The following is a 16,219-nucleotide window of genomic DNA, read 5'->3' on the forward strand; positions in this document are numbered from 1 at the left end:
CACCCCATGGGATGTCTCCTCCCACCTTAATAAGGAGCAGGATCTCTTTAAATGAAGCCCCGCCCACAAGGGAAGTCCCGCCCCTTTTAGTAGAGCCCCGCCCACAAAGGAAGCCCCGCCCCAAGAAGAGCCCCGCCCCTTTTATAGGGAGCATCACCCAATGGGCTGCCTGCTCCTGCCTTAATAAGGAGAAGGATCCTCTTAAATCGAAGCCCCGCCCACAAGAAAAGCCCCGCCCACAAGAAAAGCCCCGCCCCTTTAACCAGGAGCCCCGCCCCTTGTTACAGGGAGCGTCACCCAATGGGCTGCCTGCTTCTCCCTTAATAAGGAGCGGGGTCCTTTTAAACCGAAGCCCCGCCCACAAGGGTAGCCCCGCCCCTTTTAGTAGCGCCCCGCCCACAACGAGAGCCCCGCCCTTTGAGTCTGGAGCATCGCCCAATGAGCTGCCTGCTCCTTTCCTTAAAGAGAGCCTGGCCCCTTTAAGTAGAAGCCCCGCCCACAAGGAGAGCCCCACCCACAGGACACCCCACCCCCTTAAGAACATAGACTCCACCCCTTCCCACAGCGGCCACGCCCCCTATAAAGAGGTGCGCTGCCTCTTTAAATAGGAACCCCGCCCACGAAACAAGCCCCACCCCTTTTACAGTTAAGCCCCGCCCCCCCAAAACCCCGCCCCTTTTAAAACGGGAGCCCGCGATGTGCTGCAGCCCCGCCCCCAGCGAGCATCGCCCCTTTAAGAACCCCGCCCCCCCCGCATCCCAAAACCCCCCAGGACCCCCCAAAGCCCAGGGACCCCCCAGCACCCCCCATTCCCCCCCCCAACCCCCAGGGCCCCCCCAAATCCTCAGGGCCCCCCCAAAACCCCCCATTGCCCCCCCACAGCCCCCAGGGCCCCCCCAAATCCCCAGGGCCCCCCCAAATCCTCAGGGCCCCCCCAACCCCCCCCCAAAGAAGCCCCAGGGCCCCCCAATTCCCCCCTCCTACCCTTCAAACACCCCAAGGACCCCCCAAAACGACCCCCCAAAATCCCACGGGCCCCCCCAAAACCCCCCCAAATCCCCAGAGCCCCCCCAACAATGCCCCAGAGCCCCCCCAAAATCCCCAGGGCCCCCCCAAATCCTCAGGGCCCCCCCCAAACAAGCCCCAGGGCCCCCCAATTCCCCCCTCCTACCCTTCAAACACCCCAAGGACCCCCAAAACGACCCCCCAAAATCCCACGGGCCCCCCAAAAACCCCCAGGGCCCCCCCAAATCCCCAGGGCCCCCCCAACAATGCCCCAGAGCCCCCCCAAAATCCCCAGGGCCCCCCCAAATCCTCAGGGCCCCCCCCAAACAAGCCCCAGGGCGCCCCAATTCCCCCCTCCTACCCTTCAAACACCCCAAGGACCCCCCAAAGACCCCTCAAAACCCCCAGGACCCGCCCCCAAATATTGGGGTCCCCCCCCCGGGGCCCCCCCAAAACTCACCCTCCTCGCTCTGGGGGTCGGGGCTGGATTCGGACTCGGACGACGTCGCCGCTTCCTTGAGCCATTTTTTCCTTTTTTTGGGGGGCGGCTCCGCTTTGACTTTGGGGGGCTTGGGTTTGGGTTTGGGGGGGCCGGGGGGTACCCGGGGGGGTCCCGCGGCCGGCGCGGGGGCCGGGGTTTCAGGTTTTTCGATTTTGGGGGGTTTCTCAGTTTTGGGGGGTTTCTCCGGCCTGGGGGGTTTCTCAGGTCGAAGGGGTTTTTCGGGGCGATCGGGTTTGGGGGGTTTTTCGGGGGGCTCCGATTTGGGGGGGGCCGGGGCTTTGGGGCCGCTGGCTTTGGGTTGGCTTTGTCTCCTGGGGGGGGGGGGGGGGGGGAAAGGGGGGGGTCAGGGGGGGTGGGGGACCCCCCAAAAGTCTCCTGGATTATAGGGGTAAGGGGGATTCCCCCCCCCTCCCCCGAGACCCCCCAAAAGCTCCTCAGACCATGGGGGAACCCCCAACTCCTCCCCCGCCCCCCCAAGACTGGGGGGCAATGGGGACCCCCCCAACCCCCCCCCCCCAAGTCCTTGGGGACAATGGGGACCCCCCCAACCCCCCCTGAGGTGCTGGGGGTCAATGGGGACCCCCCCCAAAACCCCCCGAGGCCATGGGGACAATGGGGACCCCCCCAAAACCCCCCCGAGGCCATGGGGGCAATGGGGACCCCCCCCAAAACCCCCCAAGTCCTTGGGGACAATGGGGACCCCCCCAACCCCCCCCCGAGGCCATGGGGAAATGGGGACCCCCCCAAAACCCCCCAAGTCCTTGGGGACAATGGGGACCCCCCCAAACCCCCCCCCGAGGCCATGGGGAAATGGGGACCCCCCCAAATGTCCCCCAAGTCCTTGGGGACCCCCGTGACCCCCCCAAAGTCCCCCTGAGGCTGTGGGGGCCGTGGGGACCCCCTCAGGACCCCCCAAAACTGCCCCAGACCGTGGGGACATTGGGGACCCCTCGAGTGCCCCCCAAGACCTTGGGGACAGCGGGGACCCCCCCCGTGTCCCCCACTGTCCCCAGTGTCCCCAGTGCTCCCAGTGCTCCCAGTGTCCCCAGTGCCCCCAGTGCTCCCAGTGCCCCCAATGTCCCCAGTGTCCCCAGTGCTCCCAGTGCTCCCAGTGTCCCCAGTGTCCCCCAGTGTCCCCAGTGCCCGCAATGTCCCCAGTGCCCCCCAGTGCTCCCAGTGCCCCCAGTGCCCCCAGTGTCCCCAATGACCCCAATGTCCCCAGTGCCCCCAATGCCCCCAGTGTCCCCCAGTGCTCCCAGTGCTCCCAGTGCTCCCAGTGCCCCCAGTGTCCCCCAGTGTCCCCAGTGCCCTCAATGTCCCCAGTGCCCCCCAGTGCTCCCAGTGCCCCCAGTGTCCCCAATGCCCCCAATGCCCCCAGTGTCCCCCAGTGCTCCCAGTGCTCCCAGTGCCCCCAGTGTCCCCCAGTGTCCCCAGTGCCCCCAATGTCCCTAGTGCTCCCCAGTGCTCCCAGTGCCCCCAGTGCCCCCAGTGTCCCCAATGCCCCCAATGTCCCCAGTGCCCGCCAGTGCTCCCAGTGCCCCCAGTGTCCCCGTGTCCCCAGTGCCCCCAGTGCCCCCAGTGTCCCCAATGCCCCCAGTGCCCCCAGTGCCCCCAGTGCCCCCAGTGCCCCCCAGTGCTCCCAGTGCTCCCAGTGCCCACCTGACGGCGGCGAGGGGCCGGTGCCAGGGCTTGCGGGAGCAGACCCGCACGTAGCCCCACGTCCCCGTGTCCCCAGTGCCCCCAGTGCCCCCAATGTCCCCAGTGCCCCCAATGTCCCCAGTGTCCCCAGTGTCCCCAGTGCCCCCAGTGCTCCCAGTGCCCCCAGTGTCCCCAATGCCCCCAGTGCCCCCAGTGCCCCCAGTGTCCCCAGTGCCCCCAGTGCCCCCAGTGCCCCCAATGCCCCCAATGCCCCCAGTGCCCCCAGTGCTCCCAGTGCTCCCAATGCCCCCAGTGTCCCCAGTGCCCCCAGTGCCCCCAGTGCCCCCAGTGTCCCCAATGCCCCCAATGTCCCCAGTGCCCCCAGTGCCCCCCAGTGCTCCCAGTGCTCCCAGTGCTCCCAGTGCCCACCTGACGGCGGCGAGGGGCCGGTGCCAGGGCTTGCGGGAGCAGACCCGCACGTAGCCCCACGTCCCCGTGTCCCCAGTGCCCCCAGTGCCCCCAGTGCCCCCAGTGTCCCCAATGCCCCCAATGCCCCCAGTGCCCCCAGTGCCCCCCAGTGCTCCCAGTGCTCCCAGTGCCCACCTGACGGCGGCGAGGGGCCGGTGCCAGGGCTTGCGGGAGCAGACCCGCACGTAGCCCCACGTCCCCGTGTCCCCAGTGCCCCCAGTGTCCCCAGTGTCCCCAATGCCCCCAATGCTCCCAGTGTCCCCAGTGCCCCCCAGTGCTCCCAGTGCTCCCAGTGCTCCCAGTGCTCCCAGTGCCCACCTGACAGCGGCGAGGGGCCGGTGCCAGGGCTTGCGGGAGCAGACCCGCACGTAGCCCCACGTCCCCGTGTCCCCAGTGCCCCCAGTGCCCCCAGCGTCCCCAATGCCCCCAATGCCCCCAGTGCCCCCAGTGCCCCCCAGTGCCCCCAGTGCCCCCCAGTGCTCCCAGTGCTCCCAGTGCTCCCAGTGCCCACCTGACGGCGGCGAGGGGCCGGTGCCAGGGCTTGCGGGAGCAGACCCGCACGTAGCCCCACGTCCCCGTGTCCCCAGTGCCCCCAGTGCCCCCAGTGCCCCCAATGTCCCCAATGCCCCCAATGCCCCCAGTGTCCCCAATGCCCCCAGTGCCCCCAGTGCCCCCCAGTGCTCCCAGTGCTCCCAGTGCTCCCAGTGCCCACCTGACGGCGGCGAGGGGCCGGTGCCAGGGCTTGCGGGAGCAGACCCGCACGTAGCCCCACGTCCCCGTGTCCCCAGTGCCCCCAGTGTCCCCAGTGCCCCCAATGCCCCCAATGCCCCCAGTGCTCCCAGTGCTCCCAGTGCCCACCTGACGGCGGCGAGGGGCCGGTGCCAGGGCTTGTGGGAGCAGACCCGCACGTAGCCCCACGTCCCCGTGTCCCCAGTGCCCCCAGTGCCCCCAGTGTCCCCAGTGCCCCCAGTGTCCCCAGTGTCCCCAATGCCCCCAATGCCCCCAGTGCCCCCAGTGCCCCCCAGTGCTCCCAGTGCTCCCAGTGCCCACCTGACGGTGGCGAGGGGCCGGTGCCAGGGCTTGCGGGAGCAGACCCGCACGTAGCCCCACGTCCCCGTGTCCCCAGTGTCCCCAGTGCCCCCAGTGCCCCCAGTGCCCCCAGTGTCCCCAGTGTCCCCAATGCCCCCAGTGCCCCCAGTGCCCCCAGTGCCCCCCAGTGCCCCCCAGTGCTCCCAGTGCTCCCAGTGCCCACCTGACGGCGGCGAGGGGCCGGTGCCAGGGCTTGCGGGAGCAGACCCGCACGTAGCCCCACGTCCCCGTGTCCCCAGTGCCCCCAGTGCCCCCAGCGTCCCCAATGCCCCCAATGCCCCCAGTGCCCCCAGTGCCCCCCAGTGCTCCCAGTGCTCCCAGTGCTCCCAGTGCCCACCTGACGGCGGCGAGGGGCCGGTGCCAGGGCTTGCGGGAGCAGACCCGCACGTAGCCCCACGTCCCCGTGTCCCCAGTGCCCCCAGTGCCCCCAGTGTCCCCAATGTCCCCAATGCCCCCAGTGCCCCCAGTGCCCCCCAGTGCTCCCAGTGCTCCCAGTGCTCCCAGTGCCCACCTGACGGCGGCGAGGGGCCGGTGCCAGGGCTTGCGGGAGCAGACCCGCACGTAGCCCCACGTCCCCGTGTCCCCAGTGCCCCCAGTGCCCCCAGCGTCCCCAATGCCCCCAATGCCCCCAGTGCCCCCAGTGCCCCCCAGTGCTCCCAGTGCTCCCAGTGCTCCCAGTGCCCACCTGACGGCGGCGAGGGGCCGGTGCCAGGGCTTGCGGGAGCAGACCCGCACGTAGCCCCACGTCCCCGTGTCCCCAGTGCCCCCAGTGCCCCCAGTGTCCCCAATGTCCCCAATGCCCCCAGTGCCCCCAGTGCCCCCCAGTGCTCCCAGTGCTCCCAGTGCTCCCAGTGCCCACCTGACGGCGGCGAGGGGCCGGTGCCAGGGCTTGCGGGAGCAGACCCGCACGTAGCCCCACGTCCCCGTGTCCCCAGTGCCCCCAGTGCCCCCAGCGTCCCCAATGCCCCCAATGCCCCCAGTGCCCCCCAGTGCCCCCCAGTGCTCCCAGTGCTCCCAGTGCTCCCAGTGCCCACCTGACGGCGGCGAGGGGCCGGTGCCAGGGCTTGCGGGAGCAGACCCGCACGTAGCCCCACGTCCCCGTGTCCTCAGTGCCCCCAGTGCCCCCAGTGCCCCCAGTGTCCCCAATGCCCCCAATGCCCCCAGTGCCCCCAGTGCCCCCCAGTGCTCCCAGTGCTCCCAGTGCCCACCTGACGGCGGCGAGGGGCCGGTGCCAGGGCTTGCGGGAGCAGACCCGCACGTAGCCCCACGTCCCCGTGTCCCCAGTGCCCCCAGTGCCCCCAGTGCCCCCAGTGTCCCCAATGCCCCCAATGCCCCCAGTGCCCCCAGTGCCCCCCAGTGCTCCCAGTGCTCCCAGTGCCCACCTGACGGCGGCGAGGGGCCGGTGCCAGGGCTTGCGGGAGCAGACCCGCACGTAGCCCCACGTCCCCGTGTCCCCAGTGCCCCCAGTGCCCCCAGTGCCCCCAGCGTCCCCAATGCCCCCAATGCCCCCAGTGCCCCCAGTGCCCCCCAGTGCTCCCAGTGCTCCCAGTGCCCACCTGACGGCGGCGAGGGGCCGGTGCCAGGGCTTGCGGGAGCAGACCCGCACGTAGCCCCACGTCCCCGTGTCCCCAGTGCCCCCAGTGTCCCCAGCGTCCCCAATGCCCCCAATGCCCCCAGTGCCCCCCAGTGCTCCCAGTGCTCCCAGTGCTCCCAGTGCCCACCTGACGGCGGCGAGGGGCCGGTGCCAGGGCTTGCGGGAGCAGACCCGCACGTAGCCCCACGTCCCCGTGTCCCCAGTGCCCCCAGTGCCCCCAGTGTCCCCAGTGCCCCCAATGCCCCCAGTGCCCCCAGTGCCCCCCAGTGCTCCCAGTGCTCCCAGTGCTCCCAGTGCCCACCTGACGGCGGCGAGGGGCCGGTGCCAGGGCTTGCGGGAGCAGACCCGCACGTAGCCCCACGTCCCCGTGTCCCCAGTGCCCCCAGTGCCCCCAGCGTCCCCAATGCCCCCAATGCCCCCAGTGCCCCCAGTGCCCCCCAGTGCTCCCAGTGCTCCCAGTGCTCCCAGTGCCCACCTGACGGCGGCGAGGGGCCGGTGCCAGGGCTTGCGGGAGCAGACCCGCACGTAGCCCCACGTCCCCGTGTCCCCAGTGCCCCCAGTGCCCCCAATGTCCCCAGTGCCCCCAATGTCCCCAGTGTCCCCAGTGTCCCCAGTGCCCCCAGTGCTCCCAGTGCCCCCAGTGTCCCCAATGCCCCCAGTGCCCCCAGTGCCCCCAGTGTCCCCAGTGCCCCCAGTGCCCCCAGTGCCCCCAATGCCCCCAATGCCCCCAGTGCCCCCAGTGCTCCCAGTGCTCCCAATGCCCCCAGTGTCCCCAGTGCCCCCAGTGCCCCCAGTGCCCCCAGTGTCCCCAATGCCCCCAATGTCCCCAGTGCCCCCAGTGCCCCCCAGTGCTCCCAGTGCTCCCAGTGCTCCCAGTGCCCACCTGACGGCGGCGAGGGGCCGGTGCCAGGGCTTGCGGGAGCAGACCCGCACGTAGCCCCACGTCCCCGTGTCCCCAGTGCCCCCAGTGCCCCCAGTGCCCCCAGTGTCCCCAATGCCCCCAATGCCCCCAGTGCCCCCAGTGCCCCCCAGTGCTCCCAGTGCTCCCAGTGCCCACCTGACGGCGGCGAGGGGCCGGTGCCAGGGCTTGCGGGAGCAGACCCGCACGTAGCCCCACGTCCCCGTGTCCCCAGTGCCCCCAGTGCCCCCAGTGCCCCCAGTGCCCCCAGCGTCCCCAATGCCCCCAATGCCCCCAGTGCCCCCCAGTGCCCCCCAGTGCTCCCAGTGCTCCCAGTGCCCACCTGACGGCGGCGAGGGGCCGGTGCCAGGGCTTGCGGGAGCAGACCCGCACGTAGTCCTTCTTGTTGACGTTCTCCAGGAACTTGACGTACAGGCGCTGGTACCGGTTCTTGGCGTCCCCGAAGTACCCCAGGTACTGGGGGGGGCGGGGGGGGGGGTCAGGGGGGACCCCAACACCCCCCGTAACCCCCCTGACCCCTCTGGGACTCCCCCAGACCCCAAATAGCCCCAGGATCTCCACAGGGACCCCCCAAAACCCCAAATACCCCCGGGACCCCCCCTAAGGATCCCCCCAGACCCCAAATATCCCCAGGACCCCCCCAGGGACGCCCCAAAACCCCAAATACCCCCAGGACCCCCCCAGGGATCCCCCCCAGACCCCAAATACCCCCAGGACCCCCCCAGGGACCCCCCCAGACCCCAAATACCCCCAGGATCCCCCCAGGGACCCCCCAAATTCCCCGGGGGCCCCCCCCCCCACTCCAAATACCCCCAGGACCCCCCCAGGGACCCCCCAAAACCCCAAATACCCCCAGGACCCCCTTCCCGGGGCCCCCCCCAGACTCCAAACACCCCCGGGACCCCCCCAGGGACCCCCCCAGACCCCAAACACCCCCGGGACCCCCCCCAGGGACCCCCCAGGACCCCCCCAACACCCCAAATACCTCCAGGACCCCCCCCCCAGGGACCCCCCCAAACCAAAATACCCCCAGGACCCCCCCCCAGGACCCCAAATACCCCCAGGCCCCCCCCCAGGAACCCCCTATTTGGGGGGGATCCCAGGTTTGGGGCGGTGTCCCAGGGTTTGTGGGGGGGTCTTAGGTTTTGGGGGGGGGCTCAGGTTTTGGGGGGGTCTCAGGTTTTGGGGGGGTCTCAGGTTTGGGGGGGTCTCAGGTTTTAGGGGGGGGTCCCAGGTTTGGGGGGGGGGCCCAGTTTTTGGGGGGGGGCTCAGGTTTGGGGGGAGTCTGAGGTTTTGGGGGGGTCTCAAGGTTTGCGGGGGGCTCAGCTTTTGGGGGGGTCTCAGGGTTTGGGGTGTCTCAGGTTTTGGGGGGGTCTCAGAGTTTAGGACGTGTCTTAGGTTTTGGGGGGGCTCAGGTTTTGGGGGGGTCTCAGGTTTTGGGGGGCTCTCAAGGTTTGGGGGGGCTCAGCTTTTGGGGAGGTCTCAGGGTTTGGGGTGTCTCAGCTTTTGGGGGGGTCTCAGGTTTTGGGGGGGTCTCAGAGTTTGGGGGGGTCTCAGGTTTGGGGGGTCTCAGGTTTTGGGGGGGTCTCAGAGTTTGGGGGGGTCTCAGGTTTGGGGGGTCTCAGGTTTTGGGGGGGTCTCAGGTTTTGGGGGGTCTCAGTTTTGGGGGGGTCTCAGGTTTTGTGGGGGCTCAGGTTTGGGGGTTTCTCAGGTTTTGGGGGGGTCTCAAGGTTTGGGGGGTGTCTCAGGTTTGGGGGGGTCCCAGGTTTTGGGGGGGTGTCTCAGGTTTTGGGGGGGTCTCAGAGTTTGGGGGGGTCTCAGGTTTGGGGGGTCTCAGGTTTTGGGGGGGGTCTCAGGTTTGGGGGGGCCCCCACTCACGTTGCTGGTGGCGCAGAACTGGCGCTGCCCGTCCTTGATCTCGGGGGTGAACTTCTGGAGCAGAGCCTTCTGCACCCGCCAGATTGGGGGGGGCTCCCGGCCCGTCTGCAGCGCCAGCTGCCCAAAGGGGGGGTCACGGGGGGCCCCCGCACCCCAAAAACCGGCCCCCGCCCCCCGAGGGGGCCCCCACCCCCGTCCATCTGACCTGACCCCCCCGAGGCACCCCAAAATCCAGCCACGAGCTCGGCGTCATCCTGGTATCCCTAAAACTGGTCCAGCCCCCCCCGTGTGCCCCCCCAGCACCCCAAAACGTGCCCCACCCCCCCTGTGCCCCCCCAGCACCCCAAAACCTGCCCCAACCCCCCCGTGTGCCCCCCCCGGCACCCCAAAACCTGCCCCAACCCCCGTGTGCCCCCCGAGCACCCCAAAACCTGCCCCACCCCCCCGTGTGCCCCCCCAGCACCCCAAAACCTGCCCCACCCCCCGTGTGCCCCCCCCAGCACCCCAAAACCTGCCCCACCCCCCCCGTGCCCCCCAGCACCCCAAAACGTGCCCCACCCCCCCCGTGTGCCCCCCAGCACCCCAAAACCTGCCCCACCCCCCCGTGTGCCCCCCAGCACCCCAAAACCTGCCCCACCCCCCCCGTGTGCCCCCCCCGGCACCCCAAAACCTGCCCCAACCCCCGTGTGCCCCCCCAGCACCCCAAAACCTGCCCCACCCCCCCCGTGCCCCCCCAGCACCCCAAAACCTGCCCCACCCCCCGTGTGCCCCCCCCAGCACCCCAAAACCTGCCCCACCCCCCCGCGTGTCCCCCAGCACCCCAAAACCTGCCCCACCCCCCGTGTGCCCCCCCCAGCACCCCAAAACCTGCCCCACCCCCCCCGTGTGCCCCCCCCGGCACCCCAAAACCTGCCCCAACCCCCGTGTGCCCCCCCAGCACCCCAAAACCTGCCCCACCCCCCCCGTGCCCCCCCAGCACCCCAAAACCTGCCCCACCCCCCGTGTGCCCCCCCCAGCACCCCAAAACCTGCCCCACCCCCCCGCGTGTCCCCCAGCACCCCAAAACCTGCCCCACCCCCCCTGTGCCCCCCAGCACCCCAAAACCTGCCCCACCCCCCCGTGTGCCCCCAGCACCCCAAAACCTGCCCCACCCCCCCGTGCCCCCCCCAGCACCCCAAAACCTGCCCCACCCCCCCCGTGCCCCCCCAGCACCCCAAAACCTGCCCCACCCCCCCGTGCCCCCCCCAGCACCCCAAAACCTGCCCCACCCCCCCGTGTGCCCCCAGCACCCCAAAACCTGCCCCACCCCCCCCGTGTGCCCCCAGCACCCCAAAACCTGCCCCACCCCCCCCGTGCCCCCCCAGCACCCCAAAACCTGCCCCACCCCCCCCGTGCCCCCCCAGCACCCCAAAACCTGCCCCACCCCCCCGTGCCCCCCCCAGCACCCCAAAACCTGCCCCACCCCCCCGTGTGCCCCCAGCACCCCAAAACCTGCCCCACCCCCCCCGTGTGCCCCCAGCACCCCAAAACCTGCCCCACCCCCCCTCTGCCCCCCCAGCACCCCAAAACCTGCCCCAACCCCCCGGGTGCCCCCCAGCACCCGCCCCCCCCCGTGGCCCCCCCCAGCACCCCAAAACCTGCCCCACCCCCCCTGTGCCCCCCCAGCACCCCAAAACCTGCCCCACCCCCCCCGTGCCCCCCCAGCACCCCAAAACCTGCCCCAACCCCCCCCGTGCCCCCCCAGCACCCCAAAACCTGCCCCACCCCCCCGTGGCCCCCCCAGCACCCCAAAACCTGCCCCACCCCCTCGAGGCCCCCCCAGCACCCCAAAACCTGCCCCACCCCCCCGTGCCCCCCCAGCACCCCAAAACCTGCCCCACCCCCCCCGTGTGCCCCCAGCACCCCAAAACGTGCCCCACCCCCCCTGTGCCCCTCCCAGCACCCCAAAACCTGCCCCACCCCCCCGTGGCCCCCCCAAACCCGGGGCCTCACCCCCTGCAGCCCTCCTGCCCCCTCCCAGTGCCTCCCAGTAAGAACCAGTAACTCTACTGGTGCCTGCTGATACCGTGGGGTCCCGCTCCCAGTGCTCCCAGTGCTCCCAGTGCTCCCAGTGCCTCTCCTACTGCCTTCTGCTGTCTCCCAGTGCCTCCCAGTGCCTCCCAGTGCCTCTCCTACTGCCTTCTCCTGCCTCCCAGTGCCTCCCAGTCCCTCCCAGTGCCTCTCCTACTGCCTCTTCCTGCCTCCCAGTCCCTCCCAGTCCCTCCCAGTGCCTCTCCTACTGCCTTCTCCTGCCTCCCAGTGCTTCCCAGTGCCTCCCAGTGCCTCCCAGTCCCTCTCCTACTGCCTCTTCCTGCCTCCCAGTGCCTCCCAGTGCCTCCCAGTGCCTTTCCTACTGCCTTCTCCTGCCTCCCAGTGCCTCCCAGTGCCTCCCAGTCCCTCTCCTACTGCCTCTTCCTGCCTCCCAGTGCCTCCCAGTGCCTCTCCTACTGCCTTCTCCTGCCTCCCAGTGCTTCCCAGTGCCTCCCAGTGCCTCCCAGTCCCTCTCCTACTGCCTCTTCCTGCCTCCCAGTGCCTCCCAGTGCCTCCCAGTGCCTCTCCTACTGCCTTCTCCTGCCTCCCAGTGCCTCCCAGTGCCTCCCAGTCCCTCTCCTACTGCCTCTTCCTGCCTCCCAGTGTCTCCCAGTGCCTCTCCTACTGCCTTCTCCTGCCTCCCAGTCCCTCCCAGTGCCTCCCAGTCCCTCTCCTACTGCCTCTTCCTGCCTCCCAGTCCCTCCCAGTGCCTCCCAGTGCCTCCCAGTCCCTCTCCTACTGCCTCTTCCTTCCTCCCAGTGCCTCCCAGTGCCTCCCAGTGCCTCCCAGTGCCTCCCAGTCCCAGTGCATCCCAGTGCCTCTCCTACTGCCTTCTCCTGCCTCCCAGTCCCTCCCAGTGCCTCCCAGTCCCTCTCCTACTGCCTCTTCCTGCCTCCCAGTGCCTCCCAGTGCCTCCCAGTGCCTCCCAGTCCCTCTCCTACTGCCTCTTCCTGCCTCCCAGTGCCTCCCAGTGCCTCCCAGTGCCTCCCAGTCCCTCTCCTACTGCCTCTTCCTGCCTCCCAGTGCCTCCCAGGGCCTCCCAGTCCCTCCCAGTCCCTCTCCTACTGCCTCTTCCTGCCTCCCAGTGCCTCCCAGGGCCTCCCAGTGCTCCCAGTGCCTCTCCTACTGCCTCTTCCTGCCTCCCAGGGCCTCCCAGTGCCTCCCAGTCCCTCTCCTATCGCCTCTTGCCTCCCAGTGCCTCCCAGTCCCTCTCCTACTGCCTCTTCCTGCCTCCCAGTGCCTCCCAGTGCCTCCCAGTCCCTCTCCTACTGCCTCTTCCTGCCTCCCAGTGCCTCCCAGTGCCTCCCAGTGCCTCCCTGTGCCTCCCAGTCCTTCCCAGTCCCTCTCCTACTGCCTTCTCCTGCCTCCCAGTGCCTCCCAGTGCCTCCCAGTGCATCCCAGTCCCTCTCCTACTGCCTCTTCCATCCTCCCAGTGCCTCCCAGTGCCTCCCAGTGCCTCCCAGTCCCTCTCCTACTGCCTCTTCCTGCCTCCCAGTGCCTCCCACTCCCTCCCAGTGCCTCCCAGTCCCTCTCCTACTGCCTTTTCCTTCCTCCCAGTCCCTCCCAGTGCCTCCCAGTGCCTCCCAGTGCCTCCCAGTGCCCACCTTGAGGGCCTGGATGTCCTCGACGCGGACGACGAACTCGTCCCTCTCGCGGAAGATGCCCTCCAGTCCCTCTCCCAGTGCTCCCAGTGCTCCCAGTGCCTCTCCTACTGCCTCTTCCTGCCTCCCAGTGCCTCCCAGTCCCTCCCAGTGCCTCCCAGTCCCTCTCCTACTGCCTCTTCCTGCCTCCCAGTGCCTCCCAGTGCCTCCCAGTGCCTCCCAGTGCCTCCCAGTCCCTCTCCTACTGCCTCTTCCTTCCTCCCAGTGCCTCCCAGTGCCTCCCAGTGCCTCCCAGTGCCCACCTTGAGGGCCTGGATGTCCTCGACGCGGACGACGAACTCGTCCCTCTCGCGGAAGATGCCCTCCAGTCCCTCTCCCAGTGCTCCCAGTGCTCCCAGTGCCTCTCCTACTGCCTTCTCCTGCCTCCCAGTGCCTCCCAGTGCCTCCCAGTGCCTCCCAGTCCCTCTCCTACTGCCTCTTCCTGCCTCCCAGTGCCTCCCAGTCCCTCCCAGTGCCTCCCAGTCCCTCTCCTACTGCCTCTTCCTGCCTCCCAGTGCCTCCCAGTGCATCCCAGTGCCTCCCAGTCCCTCTCCTACTGCCTCTTCCTGCCTCCCAGTGCCTCCCAGTGCCTCCCAGTCCCTCTCCTACTGCCTCTTCCTTCCTCCCAGTGCCTCCCAGTGCCTCCCAGTGCCTCCCAGTGCCTCCCAGTCCCTCTCCTACTGCCTCTTCTTGCCTCCCAGTGCCTCCCAGTGCCTCCCAGTGCCTCCCAGTCCCTCTCCTACTGCCTCTTCCTGCCTCCCAGTGCCTCCCAGTGCTCCCAGTGCTCCCAGTGCCTCTCCTACTGCCTTCTCCTGCCTCCCAGTGCCTCCCAGTGCCTCCCAGTCCCTCTCCTACTGCCTCTTCCTGCCTCCCAGTGCCTCCCAGTCCCTCCCAGTGCCTCCCAGTCCCTCTCCTACTGCCTCTTCCTGCCTCCCAGTGCCTCCCAGTGCCTCCCAGTGCCTCCCAGTGCCTCCCAGTCCCTCTCCTACTGCCTCTTCCTTCCTCCCAGTGCCTCCCAGTGCCTCCCAGTGCCTCCCAGTGCCCACCTTGAGGGCCTGGATGTCCTCGACGCGGACGACGAACTCGTCCCTCTCGCGGAAGATGCCCTCCAGTCCTTCTCCCAGTGCTCCCAGTGCTCCCAGTGCCTCTCCTACTGCCTTCTCCTGCCTCCCAGTGCCTCCCAGTGCCTCCCAGTCCCTCTCCTACTGCCTCTTCCTGCCTCCCAGTGCCTCCCAGTCCCTCCCAGTGCCTCCCAGTCCCTCTCCTACTGCCTCTTCCTGCCTCCCAGTGCCTCCCAGTGCCTCCCAGTGCCTCCCAGTGCCTCCCAGTCCCTCTCCTACTGCCTCTTCCTTCCTCCCAGTGCCTCCCAGTGCCTCCCAGTGCCTCCCAGTGCCCACCTTGAGGGCCTGGATGTCCTCGACGCGGACGACGAACTCGTCCCTCTCGCGGAAGATGCCCTCCAGTCCTTCTCCCAGTGCTCCCAGTGCTCCCAGTGCCTCTCCTACTGCCTCCTCCTGCCTCCCAGTGCCTCCCAGTGCCTCCCAGTCCCTCTCCTATCGCCTCTCTTGCCTCCCAGTGCCTCCCAGTCCCTCCCAGTGCCTCCCAGTCCCTCTCTTACTGCCTCTTCCTGCCTCCCAGTGCCTCTCCTACTGCCTTCTCCTGCCTCCCAGTGCCTCCCAGTGCCTCCCAGTCCCTCCCAGTGCCTCCCAGTCCCTCTCCTACTTGCCTTCTCCTGCCTCCCAGTGCCTCCCAGTCCCTCTCCTACTGCCTCTTCTTTCCTCCCAGTCCCTCCCAGTGCCTCCCAGTTCCCTCCCAGTCCCCCTCCTACTGCCTCTTCCTGCCTCCCAGTGCCTCCCAGTGCCTCCCAGTGCATCCCAGTGCCTCTCCTACTGCCTTCTCCTGCTTCCCAGTCCCTCCCAGTGCCTCACAGTTCCCTCCCAGTCTCTCTCCTACTGCCTCTTCCTGCCTCCCAGTGCCTCCCAGTGCCTCCCAGTGCCTCCCAGTACATCCCAGTGCGTCTCCTACTGCCTTCTCCTGCCTCCCAGTGCCTCCCAGTGCCTCCCAGTCCCTCTCCTACTGCCTCTTCCTGCCTCCCAGTGCCTCCCAGTGCCTCCCAGTGCCTCCCAGTGCCTCCCAGTCCCACTCCTACTGCCTCTTCCTTCCTCCCAGTGCCTCCCAGTGCCTCCCAGTCCCTCTCCTACTGCCTCTTCCTTCCTCCCAGTGCCTCCCAGTGCCTCCCAGTGCCTCCCAGTGCCCACCTTGAGGGCCTGGATGTCCTCGACGCGGACGACGAACTCGTCCCTCTCGCGGAAGATGCCCTCCAGTCCCTCTCCCAGTGCTCCCAGTGCTCCCAGTGCCTCTCCTACTGCCTTCTCCTGCCTCCCAGTGCCTCCCAGTCCCTCCCAGTGCCTCCCAGTCCCTCTCCTACTGCCTCTTCCTGCCTCCCAGTGCCTCCCAGTGCCTCCCAGTCCCTCCCAGTGCCTCCCAGTCCCTCTCCTACTGCCTCTTCCTTCCTCCCAGTGCCTCCCAGTGCCTCCCAGTGCCTCCCAGTCCCTCTCCTACTGCCTCTTCCTGCCTCCCAGTGCCTCCCAGTGCCTCCCAGTGCCTCCCAGTGCCCACCTTGAGGGCCTGGATGTCCTCGACGCGGACGACGAACTCGTCCCTCTCGCGGAAGATGCCCTCCAGTCCCTCTCCCAGTGCTCCCAGTGCTCCCAGTGCCTCTCCTACTGCCTTCTCCTGCCTCCCAGTGCCTCCCAGTGCCTCCCAGTGCCTCCCAGTCCCTCTCCTACTGCCTCTTCCTGCCTCCCAGTGCCTCCCAGTCCCTCCCAGTGCCTCCCAGTCCCTCTCCTACTGCCTCTTCCTGCCTCCCAGTGCCTCCCAGTGCCTCCCAGTGCCTCCCAGTCCCTCTCCTACTGCCTCTTCCTTCCTCCCAGTGCCTCCCAGTGCCTCCCAGTGCCTCCCAGTGCCTCCCAGTCCCTCTCCTACTGCCTCTTCCTGCCTCCCAGTGCCTCCCAGTGCCTCCCAGTGCCTCCCAGTGCCTCCCAGTCCCTCTCCTACTGCGTCTTCCTTCCTCCCAGTGCCTCCCAGTGCCTCCCAGTGCCTCCCAGTCCCTCTCCTACTGCCTCTTCCTGCCTCCCAGTGCCTCCCAGTGCCTCCCAGTGCCTCCCAGTGCCTCCCAGTCCCTCTCCTACTGCCTCTTCCTGCCTCCCAGTGCCTCCCAGTCCCTCCCAGTGCCTCCCAGTGCCTCCCAGTCCCTCTCCTACTGCGTCTTCCTTCCTCCCAGTGCCTCCCAGTGCCTCCCAGTGCCTCCCAGTGCCCACCTTGAGGGCCTGGATGTCCTCGACGCGGACGACGAACTCGTCCCTCTCGCGGAAGATGCCCTCCAGTCCCTCTCCCAGTGCTCCCAGTGTTCCCAT

At 69.0% G+C, this 16,219-nt stretch overlaps 1 protein-coding gene across 1 annotated transcript in view; it reads right to left on the minus strand.

The window, feature by feature from the left end:
* LOC142077346 (proline-rich protein 12-like) overlaps positions 1-16,219 on the minus strand; it is a 22,351-nt gene extending 6,132 nt beyond the window's left edge. Inside the window, 5 exon segments of the mRNA XM_075139412.1 lie at positions 1,466-1,818; positions 7,538-7,671; positions 9,094-9,210; positions 12,768-12,884; positions 16,124-16,219. Of these exon segments, the coding sequence (XP_074995513.1) occupies positions 1,466-1,818; positions 7,538-7,671; positions 9,094-9,210; positions 12,768-12,884; positions 16,124-16,219 (817 nt within the window).

This window comes from Calonectris borealis, unplaced genomic scaffold (genome assembly GCF_964195595.1).
Source record: "Calonectris borealis unplaced genomic scaffold, bCalBor7.hap1.2 HAP1_SCAFFOLD_224, whole genome shotgun sequence".
Taxonomy (NCBI): Eukaryota; Metazoa; Chordata; class Aves; order Procellariiformes; family Procellariidae; genus Calonectris; species Calonectris borealis.